The sequence below is a fragment of the Sarcophilus harrisii genome, chromosome 5 (assembly GCF_902635505.1).
Source record: "Sarcophilus harrisii chromosome 5, mSarHar1.11, whole genome shotgun sequence".
In the NCBI taxonomy this organism is placed as follows: domain Eukaryota; kingdom Metazoa; phylum Chordata; class Mammalia; order Dasyuromorphia; family Dasyuridae; genus Sarcophilus; species Sarcophilus harrisii.
Window position 1 is genome coordinate 6,647,347 of NC_045430.1, and position 21,269 is coordinate 6,668,615.

Genomic DNA, 21,269 nt, shown 5'->3' on the forward strand with positions numbered 1-21,269 from the left:
GCCTGGCAAGTCCCCTGTGCATTCTGTCTCGCCTTCTGTTGCCTTCGGGGAGACATCCCCAAAAGACTTCACCCTGTGGTCAGAGAGAGATCTGAGCCGGCCACAGTGCAGCCGGGCCTGGTCAGGGGTACAGACGGTGAGGAGCCGGGAGCCATGACCCGGGCAGGTCATCCCAAGGCTGACGAGAGTTATGGTAAGGGCCCTGCTCCCCAGGGCTGATGGGAGACGTTTGTACAGAGCTCAGCACAGTGCCAGCCCCCAGGAGGCAATGAAGTATGTCCCAGAGGCCACTAGGTGGCATACTACAGAGCCCTGGCCCTGGCACCTTCCCACCCCCCAATTACGGAAGGATAATGAATAGCAGGCGCTGCTCAGGGCAGTTGGGAGGGTTCTGGGAAAGCCGCTAGAAACGAGTGGTGTAATTACCGCGACTAGCCACAAGCGTAGGGGCTGTTCTAGGCCCCCAAGCTTACAGAATTTGAGCCCAATGCTGGACAAACCAGAGAATAAGTTCCTTGGGCAAGGGCTCTGGGAAAACTGGAGTTGGACCAATCCAGGGTAGATTTAGTATGCGTCTGGTGTGCCAAGCCCAGTGCCGGTTATGGTCCCTATTTGACAGATGAAAACCTGAGACAGAGGTTGAGGTTGCCAGGGTTATTACTCTGCTAGAAGTGACGGAGGCCAGGTTGGAACTCTGGTCTTCCCCACTCCAAGCGCTGCAGCCCTGGGCCTCGCCTTCAGTCTCAGTGTCCTCATCTGTAAAATTAGGATAACAAGTGCCCAACGGGAGGTTGAGAGCCTCAAATGGGCCATTCTGATGAGGTGACGCCACAAAATTGATGTATGGGGAAAATGTCTGTCTCAGAACCTTGTCAAGAGCCTGGACCAGAGTCTTCTGCAGCTTCTGCCCACGGTTAATGGGTGTCCAAAACACAGTGCTTAGTCATCCTCTACAAACCAAACCCACCGTTGTATCTCAGTCGGGAAGGTGGCAGGAACAGGCCTCACAGAGACACCTGCAGGAATGGCCCGCCATGGCCACATGGAGAAGCCATTGAGAATGATACAATAGACATAGGAATGCCCCTGCCCTTTGACCCAGAAGTTCATCCCACTGCTAGGTGTGTATCCAAAGAAGGGGATGAAATGAAGGCGTTCTACCAAGAGCTTCCTTGCCCAGATGGCTGGCCCTGCTGCCAGCTTATCCCTGTACCCTGGCCACTGTGGTGGGAAGAGGAGCCCACCATCCCAATACCGGCTGCCCATGTGGCCTGGAAGTGCAAAGTGAGAAACCCAAACGAGGACAGCCCAGCAGCCAGCCCAGCCCCCACAGCTCCCATGTCAGATTGAGGAGGAACGAGGCCTTGGGAATACTGGGCATGCTCCAGGTGTGGCACCAAGCACATGAAAATGCAGCAGGAGGTAAGAGTCCCTGCCCTCAAGGGGTTTAGTCTGATAGGTGAACACAAATTATAAAAGGGGCCTAAAGCAGGTGCAAGAGTCAAGGCTTTTGCTCAAAATGGAGGTTCTAGGAAAAACTCCCCAATGGGAGAAGGGAGTGCCTCAGGAGCAGAGGGACGTGGCAAAGTCAGACAAGATTGGCATGAAGTAAAAGGGGAGGGCAGTGCCCCAAGGGGACGACAGAAGGAATAAAGGGAGAATCCAGCTGGACTCAGGGCAGCCAGAGGACTCCTTTGAGAAAGAAGGGGACAGCAGTGGCTTCCTGAGCCCCTTCATGGAGGGGAAGGTGCCAAAAAAGGAGTGGAGATGAGCCGCCATTGTTGGGATACAGGGGAGACTTGGGGTGAGAGGGCTTAGGAAGGCAGGCAAATGATGGGAAAAAGCCCTAGAGCCAGCTCTGGGCTAGCACTGCAGCAAGGGACTGAACCCCTCTGACCCAGCTTTAAGAAGCTGATCCCCCCCTTCCCCCCAGTTACTGTTAGCCCCTCCTCACACTCTGCATCGGCATTGTCAGGGAGGAGAGTGCCAGACCTGCTGGCTCAGTGGCCCTATGATGCCCACTGCAGACTGGGAGGCAAGCCCAACTAAATTGCAACAAGTAAGGAATGGCCCAGATGGCTGCCAAGCCCTTAGTTTTCCCCCTCCAACCCTTTCTGCCCACTCCCAGCTGCCCCTTTAATTGAGGGGGGGGTGTCTCCACAATCTGCCCAGTGCCCAATCACTTTCAAGATCAAGTGGCACCCCTAACCCACACAGAGCTCTGACTCTGGTCCCAGAGAACAGTTGTCCCCCCCCCAACATTGACCCAGCGAATCTGATTTCCCTGCTTTGGTCAAGCCTTGGCCCTGGCCAACCCCCCCCATGACTGCAGTGCACCCCCTCCTCTGCTCCCGGCTGCAGCTTCTGCAGGAGCCTTTCCTCATCCCCTCCCCCGTGGCTCTAGTAACATTTGGTTTTATTCTGTAATGTTTTTATACACTCCCATCTCCCCAATAGAACCTCAGTTCCTCGAGAAGGGATGTCTTCTCTCTGTAATTCTCTCCTTATGGAGTACGCCAGGGAATATGGATGGCATGCAGCAGGTGCTTAATAAATGCCTGCTGACCAATCAAAAGAAAAACTTTATTTCCAAATCAAAGAGTTCCATTGCAGTCGCAGAGCCCAGCAGAGCCAGACTCCTATAGAGTGATTTCTCTCCCAAAAAGGCATTTAGAAAAATAGGTCAATCTCCCTGCAAGATTGGACCTAGAGAAGCTGACCAATGGGAGAAGGCAGCCCCAGGCCCAGCCTCCCGCAGCCCATCTGAGGTAAGGTTGTACTGCACTCTCAGCTCGGCCACACACCAAGGGAGACTGGCCTCCAGGGTGCAGGCCCCTATCCCACCGAGGCCGGCTCCCAGGCGGCTTGGGCATGGCCTTGGCCATGGGAGGTGGGAACAATGCCAGCAGACCACGTTCGCTGCTGCTGCCCTCGGATGCTCTGCCCTCAAAGAACTGGCGGACCTGTATCAGAAGTACCTCTCTCAGAGGCCAGGACACCGTGGCTTCCCAGAGCCCAGCCGGCCTCCAGGCTAAGACCGAGCAAAGCTTGCTTAGTGAACTCCTCCCTCATCACAATTCAGACTCGGACTAAACACATACACTGCCCACCGTTCATTTCCAAGCGCTTGTGTCCCAGTGCCACAAGAAACCAGAAAAAAAATCCCAAAATAAGGTTCTGATCCAGCTAAGCAAATAAAATCACACTGTGGAACCACGGTAAGGAGGGCGGCCCTTGGGCCCTGCCCAGCAGGTCAGAGCGGCCGCTCCCCCTGCCTCCCGCTGAGCGTCTCAGAGCGACGGAGGGCAGGCGTGCAGGCAGGCACGTGCATCCCGGGCATCCCTCACCGCGAGGCTGGCACGTGGGGCGCTGCGTGGGCCTCTTGTACCTCCCGCACCATGAGGATTCGCGTGAGCATCTGCTCCATCAGCTCAGTGCCCACTGGCTGGCCTGAGTACCAGATGGGGCTGTTGGGGGCCACAACAAGCTCCGGGACCAAGTAGAAGGCGTCGCTGGGCCCTTTGGCACTCTGGGGACTAGAAAATGATAAACAAGTCACGGCAGGGAACACGGGGCCCACCCCCTACTCATAGCTCCCCCAGGAAATAAGGGGCCCATCCCAAGCAAAGCACTCTGCCCCCGGCCTCCCACAACCTCACCATTTGAAGCGATAGAAGTCATAGAGCTTGATGGGACACTGCAGAGGGTTCTCGGGGTTCTCCAGCTGCTCCCCATACATCTCTTCTGTCAGTAAAAGGGGAGAGGACCCCCAAAAGTCAGGCAAAGTCCTCCAGAAGGGACTTGTGCCTCACTAGCCGGTCACTCTCTCCTGGGCTCAAATACTGCCCTTGTTACTCAATAGTTCTGTGACTGATGATCTGTTTCCCCATCTGGCACGGGCAAGACCAAGTCTGGAGCGGGGTGGCTGGAACTGACTTGGGGCAAAAGTCTGGCGACTCCTGATCTAAAAAACCCCCATGAAGATAGGTGTGCTCCGGGTGGGCAATCGTCACCCAACAAGCTTCAGTGACCAGGAGGGGACATTCAGCGCCCAGGGGGCATCTGCCCGCACAAAGGCCTGGGCCCTGACCAAGAGGAAGCTGGCAGGGCAGGCTGAGTGGTGGACTGGCTTCCTCGGGCAGCCAAGTCTGCACCAATCAGCCCAGCTTAGGAAAGCACCCCAAGACACACGGTCCCAGAAGGAGCCCCTCAAGATGAGGGAACCCCCAAAGGGGCACTTGCTCAGTGGGCTGTGGGGCTGTAGGTGCAGCACATCCAACACCTCAACACATGGCTAATCTACAGGTGGTGGCAGGCTTCGGGCCAGGGCACATGTGCGCACACACACACACACACACCTGCACAAGTGATAAACTCCGTGGATTGCCTCCCTTTACCAAAATCCAATCTGAAAAGGGGTCAGTAGTCCTCCCCGAGCCTGTCCCCTCCCACCCATCTCGGTCCCAGGAGCCTGACCTTTCAGGCCACCCAGGATCTGTCCGTAGAGACGAAGGAATCTAACGGTGGGGCTCTTGTCCTTGCCCACACCCGCGTTCTTGCGGGTTTGCTTGAGCACTTTGGAGAAGGCCAGCTGGGAGTGCTGCTCCACTGTCTTGAGGATGAAGTATCTGCAGGGGCAGAGGGGCAAGGGTCACTGATGGTGAAACGGCATATGGCAGCGTCAAACTCTCCTTAAGGGGAAGAAACCTAAGTGAAAGGGGGCTACATCTCAGAGAACTCTGGGAAAGGGATAGAGACTCTGGATTTCCTTTCAATGGAGGTGTAGGGTCCCCCCAACTGGCTTGGAGGTGGTATGGACAGTTCTCATCAAGTCTACCATCACCCTCTCATTTCTGGGTTCAAGGCCAAGCAACAAATTGCCATGAAGGCAGCAAGGAGGATGCAGGCGATACACATCGCTGCCACACGCCCCCAGGATGCAGAAGGGAATCCTGAGTGTCCAAGCCCCCAACAGGCCCCTTAGGGTACAAAATTCGGCACTAGGAACAGAAGGACCAGAAAGGGGGAAGGTTTGAACAGATCACCTCAGCAATGTCCCTGCATGCAGTGCCCTCTGACCCAAAGGACGGCTTTAGAGAAGCCTGGGCAGACTTGCAGGGACTGAGGCAGAGGGAAACAAGCAGAACCAGGACGATGAGAGTATATACCAGGGCTCGCTGACCCAGGCAACCTCAACCCTGCGTTGCCCCCCCACCCCCAGCCCCAATGCGGACCAGAGTGACAGGCGCAAGGTGCAGGCGGGGGCCCTGACGAGGGAGGGACAGAAGCCCGCCAAGAGTCGAAGGCTACACCAGAGAGAGGCCTCTGAAGGGAGCCCCTGGAATGTGGCGGCCACTGACTCAGCCGCTGCAGGGATGGCTTTCCCCTTACGTGTGCCCATCTGTCACGAGGTGAGGTGGGAGAACTAGAGTTTGTTCACTGATACAAATGTAATTTAAAAAGAAAAACACAGCTTATGGATTACTTGCTGTTCAGAGGAGGGGAGAGATGGGGAGGGAGGGAGAAAGATTAGGAACATGAGGTTTTGCAGGGGTGAATGTTGAAGACTATCTGCACGTATCTAGAAAAATCAGGAGCTATTAAAAAAGAAAGCCAACTTAAGGTAAGCCACATGGAACAGAGGTTGATGGGTTCTCTGGGTGTTGCTCTGTATGCAGAAGTGCTCGTGTTCTCATGGTATTTATTGTGCAGAAAAAAAACAAAATTCTAAACAAGAACCCTTGAGCCAAAAGCAGCAAGATCTTAGTCAAGGCCGGTGTGAATCTCTCTTGCCCTGTCTCTGGCTCTCTGTGACCATCTGCCTCTTCTATTGGCCAAAGCCCCAGCTGGGAGCTGGCTGCTCGGCCTCAGGGTCAGCTGTGTGTGGTCAGTGTGTGTATCCCCCCCCCCCTCCCCCCGCCCCCTCTCTCTCCCTCTCAATACCTTGCCCAGAACAGCTGCAGCTCAGGAAGTGGCATTAGTGCCAGCAGTTGCTATGGAAGGTCAGACTCAAGCTTGTGCCCCTTAGCCAGAGGCTGCCAGGCTTCCTTGGGAGCCACGAGGAGAAGACTAACTGCAGAGCAGGCCTCAGCCTCTCCTCGGCCCACACTGCCAGGCCAGCTGGGGCTGCTGACCCTGCAAGAAGGGTCTATGGGGTCCCAGGGCACTACGGCCCCCTGAGGGAGAGCAGGGCTTCTTGTGCTTTGCCAAGACATCAGAGCGGGAAGTGTGGCAGCCTCGGGTGGGCACTGATCACCCAGACTTACATTCTGATGAAACTAAGTGTGAAGGCATCCGTGTGTGTCCCCCACCCCAGAGAGCCAGCACTAGACAGCACTCGCATAAACAGAAGCTCTTTTGGGGTTTTTGAACATTTAAAATCCTAGTGTATGAAGAGGTCCTGAGACCCAAAGTTGGGGGAGCCCAGCTCTTACTTGGTGTTGAAGTACATCAGGGTGAAGAGGAGCGTGCTTGGCGAGTGAGCTCCCAGCTGCCGACAGTCCCACAGCATCTGCTCCAGGATGCAGCTGGATAGCACGTGCCCTGCGAGGGAAACCAGCTGGTGAGGGCCTGGCAGCGACGGGGCCCACCTCTCGCCCTCCCCCTCGGACCCTCACAGACACCCACCCAAGGGGCTGACTCGAGGACACCATCCTTTCATCACTTGGTGAAGCCTTTCCAGAAACTTCAGGTAGTAAAGGTCCGTGAAGATGTTGTCAATCCGATTGTTGTCAAACATATGCTACAAAGGGAAGCAAAGAAAGCCAGTCAGCACAAAAGATCCCCCTCCCCACAGCGGTCACCTCGCCCATGTGACACCCGGGAAAGGGCATGGCTCAGTAAAGGGGCTCCCTCCTCCCAGGGCACGAATGGTGGGCTGCTGTTTTCCTGGTGCCATTTAACCCAGGGCGGGAGGGGAGGGGATACGAGTGTGTGTCTGTTTCCAGGGTGCAGGCTCATCTTCCTAACGAGGCTCTGAGCCCTTTAGAGGTGGGCAGGGGAAGTGATGACCCAAGGCAGCAGCTATAGTAAGTCCAGCTGGAGGATGCCCAGAGTAAGTGAGAGGAGAGGGCCGGATGGGCATTCCTATGCCCACAACTGCCATTTCCTCCTCCTTGAGATCACCCCATAACACTGGAGAACCAGAGACACCGAGGGACCCATTAAGTCTGGTCCCCAAGGAGAACACAGCCCAGTGGGAAGCCCAGGGTTCTGAAGCTAGCCTGGTCCTTCCCTCCCTGGGTGACCTTCCACTCTGGGGCCTCAGTTCCATGTACACAATGAGGGGCTTGGACTCAGTGGCTTCCAAAGTCCCCTCAGATTCTGGGCAAACTATGATCTTATGAACAGCCCCAGTGTCTACAGGAAGAATGAAAGCGTGCAGATTGTTCAGAGCCAGGCCAGACCCTCCTCATGGTGTCAGCCCACAAGTGCTCAGGTTTCTCCCAGCGAGGAGCTGCCACATGTGTGTCCTGCCCATCACAGGAGCCAGTAGGGACTGCACCATCTGGGGAGATGGGGTCAACAGTGTGCTGGCCCAGGGCAGAAAGCCAAACCAGAGAAAGTCCAAAGCCCAGAGGTCACCAGGGCAGGCCCGCCCCACTTGCTGGCGGTCCTAAGGGAAGGACCATGTAACCAACAAAAACAGGCTTTTAAAGAAAGGCTCTCTCGAGCCCAAGCCCCGGCCATGTGGGCAAACATAGACAGCTCATGTGCAAATAGAACCTAGTGGAGTACTCGTGGCACACTGGATGCCATCGCTCTCACGGGGCATGGGGCCCAGCCTTCCTGAGAGGCTGGGGCTCTCCCACCTGCGGAACAAAGACTTTCCAATTAAGAAATCAGAGTCAGATCCTCAAGAGGCCAGCAAGTCACTCAGTTGTCTATCCACAAGCCAGGCACCGGTGGTACAAAAGGGAAGCTCTCAACCTTAAAAAGGCCATGTCAGTCCTGGAGAGCCGAGCCTGAGAACTCTGATGAAGCAGCTCCTGGGTTCCTGACCCGGGCGGAGCACCAGAGACAGACAACAGACGCCACTGCCCACAAGAGCCATCTGGCCCCAGCCCCGCAGGGAGCGGCTTCCAGTGGAAGGCTCAGAGGAAGCAGAGGAAGAGACTTTGGCCGTGGGCACAGTCAGGGACAACGCAGGAGTTTGCTCTGCTCAACACTCAACAAAGGGGCAGCTATGTGGCGCAGTGGACGGAGCCCCAGCCCTAGAATCAGCTTCAGACCTGACACTGGCTGTATGGTTCTGGGCAAGTCGTTTAACCCAGGCTTCTGTCTGAAGACCTAGGTGCATGTGCATAGGTAGGTATGGCAGCAAGACCTTGTGGACCCCTTCCCCGCTGAGACTGTCAGCTCTGCCCTCAAAGCCAGCCCTTCAGCCCCCAGGCCTCTTCATACTTGGTGTCCAGCCAGATACGGAGCTGACCAGGGCAAAGGCCACCAAGACGTCACTCCTGGCCCCCGTGGCCACCACCTCCTCACGAGGAACAGGATGGGCACTAAGATTTTGCCTGTCACTTTGTATTTGAGCTGGTGAGTTTTGTTATCCTAAGTTTAACATTAAAAATAAAAAGATGTTTTTTAAAAAGATCAAAACCAAAGCAAGTCCTTTAAGTAACAGGAAATCTCTAACAACCTTTGCTAAACCGAGTGTTCCAAAGACCAAGCAAGCATTCTCTTTGGAGAAATCATGGGAGCCCTGATACTGGACCTCGGGCTTGCCAGGACAAGCACTTCCGCCACCCCTGCCCACACCCACTTCTCTAGGACTCCCATGAGTCTCTTTGCTGATTCCACATCCCCCCACCCTCGGGAACAGCCAGACCTCCACCTCCATTCTCTGGCTTTCCAGCCCACCCGTCCTCTCGGCTAAGGCCAGAGGGACATAAGGAAGGGACAGGACCAACGTTCCAATCCCTGACCATACAACACGCTTCCCAGGACAACAAGGAGGGGAGTCTCCTCTAAATCACTCCAGCAACAGCTACTTAACAGAGCCAGAGAGCTCTGGGCAGGGTCTTGGAAACACCTGGGTCCCCACATAGCTCTGACGCATGAGGTTCATCAGGACGAGCAGAGCGGAGGTTTGCCCTGGGGAAGGGGACCCAGAATACTGGGGATTAAATGGTGATGCATGAGTTTAGAAGAACCACCTTCTCCCTTCCAAGACTCCAAATGATATCATGGCACCTGTGACCCTCGACGTGGAGAGGGATCTTATCCACCAGACGTGGCCCAGCCCCCAGATCTCACTAGGGAAGGGGAGACAAGGGCACATCCTGGCATTGGGGAACCTGCTCACCCAACGGTCCCCTGGCTGCTCCAAAGCCCTTCCACAGTTAGGGGTGGGAGCCTTGCAGCCCAAGTCCCTTACCTTCTGAATGCAGAGGAATAAGTAATAGAGCACGTCTGCCTCGTAGCTGGAGCCGTCGCGCCTCCTGGCCTCCTGGGTCATCAGGCAGAGGCCTTGGTTCAGCTCTGCAATCGGCACAGACAGGACATCTTCCTGGAACAGGGTGGGCTTTCTTCCTAGAACGTTAAAGAGCACCCTTCCGTCAGTCAGAGGCTCTCCTCACTGCTTCCTGGCTTCCCTAAAAACTAACCTCACGACAAGGGACTCGCCACACCGGGCAGTTTTTGCCTCTCCCTACAGAAAGGGGACCAAGCTCCCCGGCAACGCCAGGTCCCGGTGGGCAACTCTGGGCCAGACTGGGCAGGAAACCTCAAGGGCTCCACGCAGAGCTTGGCACACAGGAGGTGCCTAATAAAGGCTTGCTAAGTGACTGCCCCAGAGCCGCAGCAGAATCGCCTTCTCTAGACGTGAGCAGACCCTGGGGGTCCGGTAAGCGTCCCTACTTCCTACTCCCTGAGCCTCGCTCTCCGCCTTCTTCAGAGTTTTTTCGTTCTTCCTCTGGGCCCACGTCTTCCAGAATGAAGCTCCTTCTTGAGGTTGCAGAATCGTCGGTGGGGCACAATCGGTCTCGAGCAGGGAGCTCGCCTCAGGGAGACATGCCAGCTCCGTGGGGGGCTGTGAGAAAACAAGCACACAGAAGGCATGTGTGGGGGTGGCCCATCTCATCCCCCCTCTCTGAAGCCCACTTTTTAGGATGAGAGAAGGGAAAGCTTATTACAATCAAGATGGCATTCATTATTAACAAGCAACAAGCAGGAAAACCTCCTGGCAAAAATGTGGGACCCTGAATCCCAATTCATGTGGGGAGCTGGTACCCACAAGCTGCTGCAAGCTGTCTCATCTTACCCCACCCCACCCCACTGACTTTCGCAACAGACACAAGGACCCTTTCTCAGGACCAACCCCCCCCCCAGGGGGAGTGTGGGTAACCACAGAAGTCCGAAGGATCAGCGTTGGGGACAGAGGGAGGAAGTCTCAATTCCCTAGCTTGTTTTCCAGTCCCCAAGACTAACAGGCCAAGTCACAATACTGTCGTCATCAACTTAATCCCTTCCCTCCCTTAAGAAGCGAGACATCACCACCAATGGCAGCTTCCATCCAAAGAGGCCTAAAGAGACAAAGATTCATCCTGCCATGTTAGAGCCGAGTGTGAGCCTGGCACAGGTAAGGGAGCACCTTCTCAGGCCCAGGGTTCCCACTGGCACACTTCCCACCTCAGCCTCTGCTGCCGAGAGAAGTCGCGCCCATCACCACCTCAGAGAGATCCAACAAGGGAAAAGAGGAATATCCTCATAAATCTCAAAGCCCCCAGATCCAAGGGAAAATTTGACAAGCAACAACAACAAATTCAGATATGGTGGACCAATTATTAGACTTGAACAGGATTTAGCAGCAGCCACAATAAAAGACCACTGGACCCGGAATACAGTATATCAAAATACCGTATATGTACAATCAAAAGAACTAGGGTCACAGTCGAAAATATTACATCCAGCAAAATTTAAGTATAATAGTGATTTTTTTTTTTTTTAAATGGACATTCAATGAACTGGCAAATTCTCAGAGAAGAGAAGCTTTATGCCCACCCTTCTCAGGCCCTGGCCGCCTGACCTGTGCCATTCCCAATATCCAGGCATGCTCCCTTTTCTTCAGGGCCAAGCTCAAGGCCTCTTCATCACTGAAAGACCCTGCCTGCCATCCTTTTAGAGGCACCTCCTCTTCGAAGGGAGGTCTAGCCGGGGGCTCTCACTGGAGGATGCTGGGGGCAGTGCCTAAGGCCCTGCTTTGTCTCCATCCCAGCTCTTCTCCCAATCTTTAACATGACAGGGCTAGTGCCCAGGAAGCTGCTGAGTCCTGGCCCAGTCCAAGGAGAGCCCCCAAAGCAAAAGGCACATGAACACAGCAAAGATGGAGCCCCCCAAGGGAACCCCATAGAGAGCCTGGCACAGCCTCTGGCAGAAATCAACCCATCCACTGGGCCTGCCACCCCCTCTCAGGCACAAGCAGGAGGGCCAGAGCAGGCCGGTCCAGCCCTAGACAGAGCCCATCCAGAAACCACGCATCTCTTTCCCTTTCTTCCCACTTTTTTCCCACACTTTCCCTCCTTTCCCTCCCTCCTCCCTTCCTTCCAGGTCACTGCTGGGGATCCAAAGGGAAGTCCCCACCAGCCACCACATCCCATACAGGAAGCTGCCTCTAAAATGGACCCCAGGCCGCCCAGAGCCTGGGGGCAGCGTCCCAGCCTAGCACTGGCCTGGGGTCCTGGACTTGACAGGGAAACACTTACTAGCAGCATCTGCTCAGGAGTCCAGTACTGAGGTGGGGGGCCAGGCCTTTCTCCTCCTTGGCCCAGGACAGGGATGGAAACACTGGCATCTACAAAGTCCTCCGGAAAGCTAGAGGAAACCAGGGCGGACGGGTCCTGAACGCTCTTCCCGGGCCTTGATGCATCCTTCAGGTTCTCGCTGGCTCCCTCGAGGCTCAGCAAAAACCCATCCCCGGGCAGTGCCCTCATGGGAAGCCCCTCACAAAGAGCTGGGGAAGCAGGAGGGAGGGGGATGGCGTGAGCCTCCGGGCCAACACTGAGCGTGGGGAACGCAGACCAAGAGTCCACACCGAGCAGCGGGCCCATGGCGGAGGCAGGTTCCAGTCCGTGGTCGTAAAGCTGACTGCTGTCCACTGTCAACAGCTCGGGGAGCAGGGACGCACTGGGTAGCGGCAGCGAGGTCTGCCCGAGGGGGAGCGGGCTCGGGGACAATGGCGACCTCAGGGGTGAAGCATCTTCACCAGACAAGTCGAGCTTTCTCCGTTTCAGGGGCTGAGCCATGTCAAGAGGCCCGGGCCCGCTGTCCTGCTGGGTCTGCTTCTCCGGAGAAGGCCAGACAGCCACGTGCAGCTGCCCCAGGGTAACCTCCTGGCAGGGCTGGAGCCGCCCGGGCGACGAGGAGGGCTGGTGGGCCTCCAAGGAAAGCCCCTGGGCTGCTCCCAGATGAGGCAGAGGCAAAGGAACGGATCTAGCCAGCTCCAGGAGAGAGTCTGCCACAGCTGTGGAATCGAGGTACTCAAGGTGTCCCTCCGGATAAAACGAAGCAGGGTGATGTACAGACTGCTGGCCGGCCTCGGGCCCTGAAGCAGAGAATGCCGCCAGCCATTCAGGGAGGGGCTGCTGGGGCAGCATGGGGGCCGTCATCCTCACGGGGTCCTCGGAGAGGACGGAATTCTCCAGAGAATGCCTCATCCTCCTGGCAACTGGAAACAAGCACAAAGAAGGGACTTAGAAGGCCCGACCCAGAGCCTCATCAAATGTGGGGTGTCAACAAACGGGACTGCTAGCGTGAAGAGTCCAGCGCAGGTGCCAGACCTCCATTGCCTGCCTAACAGCACTGTTCCCCAGGCTGGCCCTTCTTAGCTCGGGCAGTTGGGGATTTCTTGTCAGGCACCCCCCACACCACCCCCTGGATCCTCCTCAGAGGTCCTCAACTCACCCCAGACTGCTCATCAATACTGCTGTCTGTGTGTCTTTCCCAACAATACCCTCCACACCCTCAGCCTGCCCCATCCCTCTCCCTCTTGTCAGGAGAGTTGTGTAGAAAGGCAATTGGTCCTGCAGCAGCAGATCTGGCTTCAAGCTCTGGGAAGAGGGAGCAATTTAGGTGGCTCAGTAGATAAAGCACTGATTTTGTCAAAAGAACAAAACGAGTTCAAATCCTGTCTCAGACACTTAGTATTGTGAGGTCCTGAATAAGTCATTTAAACTTTACCAATAAAATAAAAATGACAATTCTACCTCAGTTAATTTACTTATTCGGCGCCATGCCAATTAAACAACTAAACAAGAGCTAAAAAAATGATAATAAAATTTATCTTGAAGATTAAAAGGTCAAGAATATGAAGGGAATCAATGAAAAAAAATTTAAAAAAAAAAAGTTGAAGGAAGGTAGTCTGAAAATACCAGATCTCAAACTGTATCCCACAGCAGTAATCATCAAAACAATCTGGTACCAGCTAATAAATCAAGTGGTGGATTAGTGGAATAGATTATGTATATAAGACATGGTAGTAAATGACCAGACAGATAACTAGATAACATTAGTTATCTAGCATTTGACAAACTCAAAGAAGCAAGTTTTTGGAACAAGAAATCACTTTCTAACAAAAATTGGTAGGGAAATTAGAGAGCAGTTTGGCAGAAACTAAGAAAGACATCTCACATCATATCAGGATAAGGTCAAAAATGGGTACGGGATTTAAACAAAAAGGGCGATATTGTAAGCTAATTAAGGGAACAGAATATGTTCTGTTGGATCTAAGGAAAAGGAAAGAATTTATAATCAAACAAGAGATAAAGAGTATTACAGAATGTAAAATGGGAAATGTTGATTATATAAAATTAAAAGGCTTTTATATAAATAAAACCAATGCAGACAAAATTAGAAGTAAAAAAAAAAAAGGGCCCATGACGTAAAATGCTAAAACAAAACTTCACAGCAAGGGTTTCTGATAAAAGTCTCATTTCTCAAAAATCTAGGGAACTACGCAAAACTTATAAAAATTAAGATGCCGTTTCCCACTTGACAAATGTCAAAGGATATGAACAGGCAATTTTCAGAAGAAATTAAAGCTATCAATAATCATATAAAAATGCTCTAAATCACTTCTGATTAGAGAAATGTAAATTAAAACAACTCTGAGATAGCACCTCACACCTATGGATGTGGGGAAATGGGCACACAAATACATTATTCATAGAGATGTCACCTGACAATGTTGAAAAATTACCCATGCATGTTTTGTAAATAAAAAGCTTTAATAAAAAAAAAAGTAATAAAACAATATGCACACAAACACACAGAGAGAAAGAGATGTGACCTGATCTAATCATTCAGGAGAACAATTTGGAACTATGCCCAAAGGGCTATAAAATGGTTACGTACCCTTTAACATAGCACTAGCACTACTGGGTCTGTATTCCAGAGATCACAGAAAAAGAAAAAGAACCTATTTACACAAAAATATTTATAGAAGCAGCCTTTTTCTGGTGGTAAAGAATTGGAAATTGAGTATGGAATCAACTGGGGAAGGGCCAAACAAGTAATGGTACCTGATTGTAACTGTCGTGATGTAAGAAATGATAAGCAGAATGGTTTCAGAAAAACTTGAGAAGACTTAAATGAACTGATGCTGAGTGAAGTGAGCAGAACCAGGAGAACATTACATCCAGGAACAGAAATATTGCAATGATAATGAACGAACCAGGAAAGACTTTGCTAGCTACCCTGATCAAGACAATGACTCGCAACAATTCCAAAGGACTCATGACATAAAACGCTATCTACCTCCAGAGAGAAAAGTGATACATTCTGTAGTGATACATTCTGTATTCAGAATGAAACATAACTTTTTTCTTTTACCGGTTTCTTTGTGTTTTCTTTTGCAACATAGCTAGCTAAAATGGAAAATTATAATAAATGAGCAAAAATGGATAGGAACCACCATCCAGTGGCAAACTTTTTATATATATCTATATATCTATATATCTATATATATCTATATATATATATATATATATATATATATATAGTTAATATAGTCTGGCATGTTAAAGATGTCAGACTGGCTCTTTGAGATCACCATTTCCTTTTCTAAATGTTCACCCTTTAATAATAAATTCTGGAATTTTTCAAGAAATTGTAGTCAAACTATTTAAAGCCTGAAGTTTGAAGACTATTCTCTTTTTGGAAAATCTTGAAAACAAATGCTCTTATAAAAATCTATGGAGCAACTCTCCATAATTTTTCAAAGATCACCAACAGTGATCGCATCTTCCAGTTCTTTCTCTAAGAGTGTACATAGTTCCTCTGTATGGGCCAAGGGGCTTCAACTCATCAAGAGCCACTGACAGCTCTTTTACTGATCCTTACTGATCTATTCTCTTCTGTACTATTCAATCCCAAAAGTGAGCTCTGTTTTTCTCTGGTGTCTGCTATCACTCAGTTTCATCAACCCCTAGACAGTGGTCATCTCAGCCTTCCTTCTGTAATTATCAGCTCAAATTCCTTCTCCAACTCAGCGTACCTAACTTTTCTTCCAGGACTACACCATGTTTTTGTGTTCATCTTGTTACCTGATCTCACCCCCATCTTTTCTAAGTGTTTCTTGATAATCTAAGTGTGATCTCTAGAAATGTATCCCTTTTTCTCCTCAGAAATCTTTCTTTTTTTGTCCTCATCATTTTACTTGAGCACTTCCAACCCCTCCTGGGTTGACCCTCTCAGTCCCTAGAATCAATCAATCTTAATCATCCTTTCTCTAAATGCTTTCAAATCTGCTCTCTCAAAATTCAAGCTCTGATATTTCTACCTCATCCCAAATTTTTTCTTCTGAAACACAAATTCTCGGATGGAGTAATCACTTCCTCCCACAGTTCCCCCTCATTTCTATCCCCACACTTAATTTCTCTTTGCTGGTGGAGACCAGAGTCAGATCAGATACTGGTGCCTCTACCTTGAGGAGGGAGATACTACCATTAAGACTGGCTGTCTGAAGTCTCTTCCAGCTTCTCAGGCTAACTGGGTTTCATATCACTGGCAGTCCCCTCACCTGCCCTATCTCAACTGAAATTCTCAATCACTTTCTCCACAAAATGAAGGAACTCCTTCCTTATCTTCAATCCCAATCATGAAAACACACTAGCCCCCCAATCTCAGGTGGCGATGTGCGTCAATCAACAAATACTTCTTAAGCATCTAAGCTGTCTTGAAGTAGGAGACCCAGTCCAGGCCTGCAAGGTAGTGTGCCCGAGACACCAAAAGAAAAAGGAAGACAACCATAAGAGTAGCAATGACCATGCCTTCCCTGCCACAGTGCTTTAAGGTAGGAAAGCCTAGCTCACAAACGACCTTGTGAGGCAGATGATCTCTAAGTTAACAGGTATCACAAAGTACAAGAGATCAGGGAAATGACTACAGGAGGAAAAGCCTAGGAAAGACTCTGTGATGGAACAAGGGAGAATCTCCAAGGAGCAGAGTCCAAAGGTCCTTTCTAGCTCTAAGTCTCAGTGTTATCTCATTCCATGTGACCAGTGGAGAATCACTGCACCTAAGGGACAATACCAGAAAAACCCAAAATAAGTTGGGCAGGGGGGGCTGCCAAATACACACCCCACGCGATCCACTAATGAATGTCCGCAAAGAGCAGGCAAAGTAGGAATGGGATGCCCCCAAAGAAATGATAGATGTCCGCTTGTTGGCTCCTTCCTCCTTCTTGCTCAGGTTAGACAGATTTGGAGATGCCCGAAAGAATGTCCAGCAGGCGCCAGAACTAGTGGAAAAAATAATGATGTGGAAAGAGCCATCGGCTCAGAGTGGACCCCCTTCTACTAAGGAAAGCAGAGGGCTCCCAGGTGTTGCCCTGGCTGGGCCAAAAAGAGCAAGTCAGCTCTGCTAGGGCTGCAGTCTTCAATTTAGTTCTCCCACTATAATCACACCCCCTTTAAAAGCCCCTGAAGACATGTACTGATTGGCTGTTCCCCTTCAGCACCAGCATCCGGCCAGGATGGGACCACAATGGAAAGAACCTAAAGTCTGTTGCTGAAGCCTGAACTAAACGAGGTTTCTCGACACCAGCTTCTACTTGGCATTCATTCTTCACCGCCTTTATTAAATCCCCCTTACAGGGTGGTAGCAAGGTGCTCATTCTGTAAACCAAAAAGTGTTACAAAACTATGAGCATTTGTTGCTCCTAATCCTCATCTGCTGCTGCTGCACGGCACCCCACCCTCTCCATCCCCATCATAGGCCTTTCTTTCCTATTTTTAAGTCTTTCCTCCTGGCAGCAGCAATCATGAAGTGATCAGGGGTAATAAGCCCCCATCTAAAAATGTCCTTTCCTGCATATCTCCCAATCCAAAAGACTTTAAAGAGCCCTCTGTTCAGCCCAAAGGGTCCAGAGAACTCGTCCACACTCACTCCCGTTCAGGACACATTAGGTTTATGAAGCAGCTCCTTCTCTCGGACATCCCCCAAAAGTCATGGCCGCATAGCACAGATCCAGAGGACAAGGCTCCCTCATAAGAGGCTACCCTGATTCCAGGCACCTTCCAAAACAATTCTGCCATCCGGGCTATACCCCCAAAGCAAAACTACAGAGTCTACCTGGGGCCCAGGGCCGTGTATGAGAGCCACCATGGGCTCAGAGCCGGAAGATCAAGAATTCGCTTTGACATCCTGAGGCAGCGCAAATCTGGGCGCTCTGGGACCAAAACACCATTTCCCAGCGCAGCCCACCCTCGGGGTGCTGGCGGGGTGACTTCAGCCCCACGGACCTGTAGTGTTCTAAGTGACTTCTAAGTTAGTTCTCCTCTAGTTCTAGCCGGTGATCCTGGACGGGCCAGTTGTGCCGGTGAGAAAGCTCTCGCTCGGCTCCCCCTCCGACCCTGGGAAGCACAAGACTAGCCCCTCTGATAAGTAACGGTGCGAGCTGCGCCTTCCTGTCTCTCAGGCTCTCCACGACCTCCCTGCCACAGCAGAGCAGCCGCTCTGGTCTCGGCCCCCAGCCCCCAGCCCCCGAAGCCGGCCAGACAAAGGAAGCCGGCAGCCGGCGCCTCGGGGGGTTACAAGCCAGGGCTGCACCACGCCACGGGCCCTTTTGCAGAAGCTCTGCGCGCGGCCTCGCGGCCGGGCTCCCCCCTCCCATCACAAACGGGGCTGGGGCTGGGCTCGGAGGCCGCGGGGCGGCCGCGGGGCGGCCGCGGGGCGGCGGAGACCGGCCCGCGGAGAAGCCGCAGCCGGAGGCGGGAGGGGCAGGCGGACGCCGTGGGTCCCCGGCGCCCGGTCCCCGGCACTTGCGAGAGCCTTCCCGGTCACCGGGAACTTTGCTTCCTGCGCGCGGCTCCATCCCCCGGACTAAAGAGGGGCTTCTGTCAACGGGGCGCCCGGGGGGACCCCGCCAAACTCCAGGACGGGGGGGCCGGCGGCAGGAGCTGAGCCAAGAACCTCCGGGGCCCCTTCCCGCCCCGAGCTGCCCGCACGCCCGGCCCCGAAGCGCCGGCGCCGGAGGGACGCGCGAGCCGAGACTGACAGATGGAGACAGAGACCTAGGCAGAGACGCGCAGAGAAGGAGAAGCAAAAGCCAGGAGCCGCCGCGCGCGCGCCCCGGCCCTCGGCCCCGGGGGTCGCGGCCTCCGCCCGCGCGGGGTCCCCGGCTCCGGAGGGGGGGAAGGGGGGTCTCGGGGCGTCACCTCAGCTCGGGTCCGACGCCACTGCCGCCGCCATCTTGCTCGCCCGCTCCTTCTCTCAGACTCCCGCCCCCTCGGCCGCTCACCAATCGCCTGCCCTCAACCTCGCCAATGGGCAGGGCCGGGGAAAACTTCCTCAGCCAATCTATGTCGCCCGCCCAGCGCTGGGAGGCGGGGGCAGGGGCGCGGACGGCCCTGGCGGAGATTCCCTACCCAATCCACAGTAACTTCGGGAAGCGTGGCGGGTCACGGGGAGACGCTCCACCCAATCACAAGTGGATCCCCGCAGCTGGGCGGGGCGAAGAGACGCTCACATCCAATCAGCGGGCGGAGAGGGGCGGGGCCGAGTGTTTGGCGGGCCGGCGACCGGGAGCCGTCGGTCAGTCTGTCGCTGCGACTGTCCGGCTGGGGCGGGGCAGCCGAGGAGGCTTTAGGGAGGGCGGGGCCCGACGGAGGCCGGAGCTCGTGGCCCGGGTGGGCTCGGGCTGCCTGCGAGGGAGGCCGGAGAGCTCCCCGGTCTGGATGTGTAGCTGCCCCAGGCCGCGGGCGCGCCCCCGGAGTCCCTCCCTGTGCCCCCCTCCCCCATCCTCAGGCCGCCGCACTCATTCAAGCCCTGCTCTAGTTGTAGAAAGGGCTCCGAGCTCGGCCTCCTACGTGGCGTAACCCCCCCCCCCCCCGCCCTCAGGAAGGCCCTGCCTCGGCCCCTGCCTCCCCGCGGGCCCAGGAGGCAGGAAGGGTCTCCCGCTTCCGCCCAGACAAGGAGGATCGAAGGTGCCAGGGAGAGAAGCGGCGTCCCCGGGACCCTGCATGAGGAGGGGGCGGCCGAGAAAGGTGGCCCAGACACACGGCCTTCCTGGCTTTGGACGCTCCTTCCGACACCTGACCCTGAGCAGTGACTTCACTTCCTGATGTCTTTGGAATGATAACCTCCAAGATGTTTCCGGACCCATAATTCCCTAGGATCAGTTCGGAACCACTTGTGGTTGGTTCACTGTTTAAATTAGGGCGCATTGAGAGAGCTTTGAATTAGGAAGATGATTTTGGCAACCAAGTAAAGGATGGATTAGGGGCAGAGGAGGACTGAAGGAGGAAGCTCCTTGTGGAAGGTGGGGATGAAAGCCTACGCTGGAGGAACGGCCATCTGGCCTGTGTGGATGCGAAGTAGGGTCAAGAAGGAAGTGAATGGGCAAGATGTGAGGTTAGAATGGACAGGATCAGCAACCAGATATTCAGAGGGAAGATTCAAGAGGAGTCCAAGTATCCAAATCTAGCAGCCAGGGATGGGAAGACGTGGTTCCTCAGCAGGCTGCTCGTTGTCTTTCCTTCTCAGAGGACCAAAATGACGTCGCTATATTAGAAATCGAATAACAGCGTCCACCCAGGCTGGTCGGATCAACAGGGGCTCGGAATGCTCCACCACAGCTCCGCCATATGATGAGTCCATCTGTTTCAGGCACGCTAATTTCGAGCTAAATGGCAGTGGGCAGAAAGAAATCTGAGACTCAAAATTCAGGAAAGAAAATTAGTACTGGAAATAATGATGGCAAATCATCTGCTTAGAGAAGATAATTGAACCCAAGGGGACAAATGGGATCCCAAGGGAGGGGAAAGACAAGAATCTAATCGTCTTGGGAATGAGCAATGAGACCACAAGGAGAGTCGGGAGAAAGCAATCACAGAATCCAAGTGGGGTAACGGGTGGTCAACAGTGTTTAAAAAGCTGCAGAAAGCTTAAAGGTGAGAACTGAGGAAAGGTTGTATAATTTAGCAGTGAAGAGATCACTGGCTGTTTTTTGTCAAAATAGTTTCAATAGAACATTTGAGGTCAAAAGCTAAATTGTAAGAGGTTGAGATTTAAGTGATTAGGGGGAAAGTATATGTGTCTTTCTAGGAGTTGTATAGTCAAAGAAGGAGAAATACAGGATTTTTCTGGACCCAGAAAAGGTAGCAACTGTGCTTGAGTTAATTGTAATGAAAAAAAAAGGATAAGGAACGGACAGGGAAAGAAGTCACAGTCAGATTGGAAGTCACAAGAATACGGACGGGTTTCAGAGTGAGGTAGAGAAAGGTGAAGGACAAGGGAAGGTTCCAAGTTATAGATGTTAGAGGCAGAGTAATCTCTGGTAATGACGAAGTCTAAGGTTGAAATACCAACTGCTGTCGGTTACTGAGGTTGACCTAGGGTGGCTTTGGGGTGGAGTCATTAACATAAATATTGAAGTCACCAAAGAGGAGAAAAGGAAATAAGGTTTGGAGTAAATCTGAATTAGGAAGATGAAGAGAGTATGTGATCTAAAAGCTGGTAGTTGAGGCTGGAAAAATCTGTATAGGTCATCTGGAGAGATGGAGTTAATTAACCTCAGAGGAAAAGAAAGTGCTGAGTAATGATAACAAAGGGAGGATCTGGACAAGGCAGTGGTGGAAACTGTGTGTCTGAGGACCTAAAGAAAGTAATAGCCAGCATGTCTGGAGACAGCAACCCAGGAAGGACAGACCCAGGCTTCCAAGAACATTACAGAAGACGGAAAGGGGCTTTTCATCTCCAAAGCCAGAAATTCTAGCTCACAGAAAAAGAACAGGAGGCAAGAATTTCTAACCACAGAAACAGAAGTACCA

The 21,269-nt window shown here is 52.9% G+C and overlaps 1 protein-coding gene across 1 annotated transcript; it reads right to left on the bottom strand.

The window, feature by feature from the left end:
• Nucleotides 1–2,562: 2,562 nt before the first annotated feature.
• On the bottom strand, nucleotides 2,563–18,736 carry LOC100927180 (glutamine-rich protein 1). The gene is made up of 9 exons (XM_031939293.1): nucleotides 18,657–18,736; nucleotides 11,706–12,667; nucleotides 9,862–10,033; nucleotides 9,380–9,534; nucleotides 6,628–6,742; nucleotides 6,435–6,543; nucleotides 4,477–4,628; nucleotides 3,660–3,744; nucleotides 2,563–3,536 (listed from the first exon to the last, which is right to left on the bottom strand). The coding sequence occupies exons 2-9, from the start codon at nucleotides 12,654–12,656 to the stop codon at nucleotides 3,344–3,346; spliced, it is 1,932 nt and encodes a 643-aa protein (XP_031795153.1). The 5' UTR covers nucleotides 12,657–12,667; nucleotides 18,657–18,736; the 3' UTR covers nucleotides 2,563–3,343.
• Between the last annotated feature and the right edge of the window lie 2,533 nt (nucleotides 18,737–21,269).

What these genes read in the sequence shown, in the direction of transcription:
- LOC100927180 (XM_031939293.1), bottom strand. Translation starts at nt 12,656, where the DNA reads ATGAGGCATTCTCTGGAGAATTCCGTCCTCTCCGAGGACCCCGTGAGG. An exon ending in TATTCCTCTGCATTCAGAAG is followed by an intron (nt 6,743 to 9,379) that starts GTAAGGGACTTG and finishes TTCCCTTTGTAG; the next exon opens with CATATGTTTGACAACAATCG. An exon ending in GATCCTGGGTGGCCTGAAAG is followed by an intron (nt 3,745 to 4,476) that starts GTCAGGCTCCTG and finishes TTTTACTGACAG; the next exon opens with AAGAGATGTATGGGGAGCAG.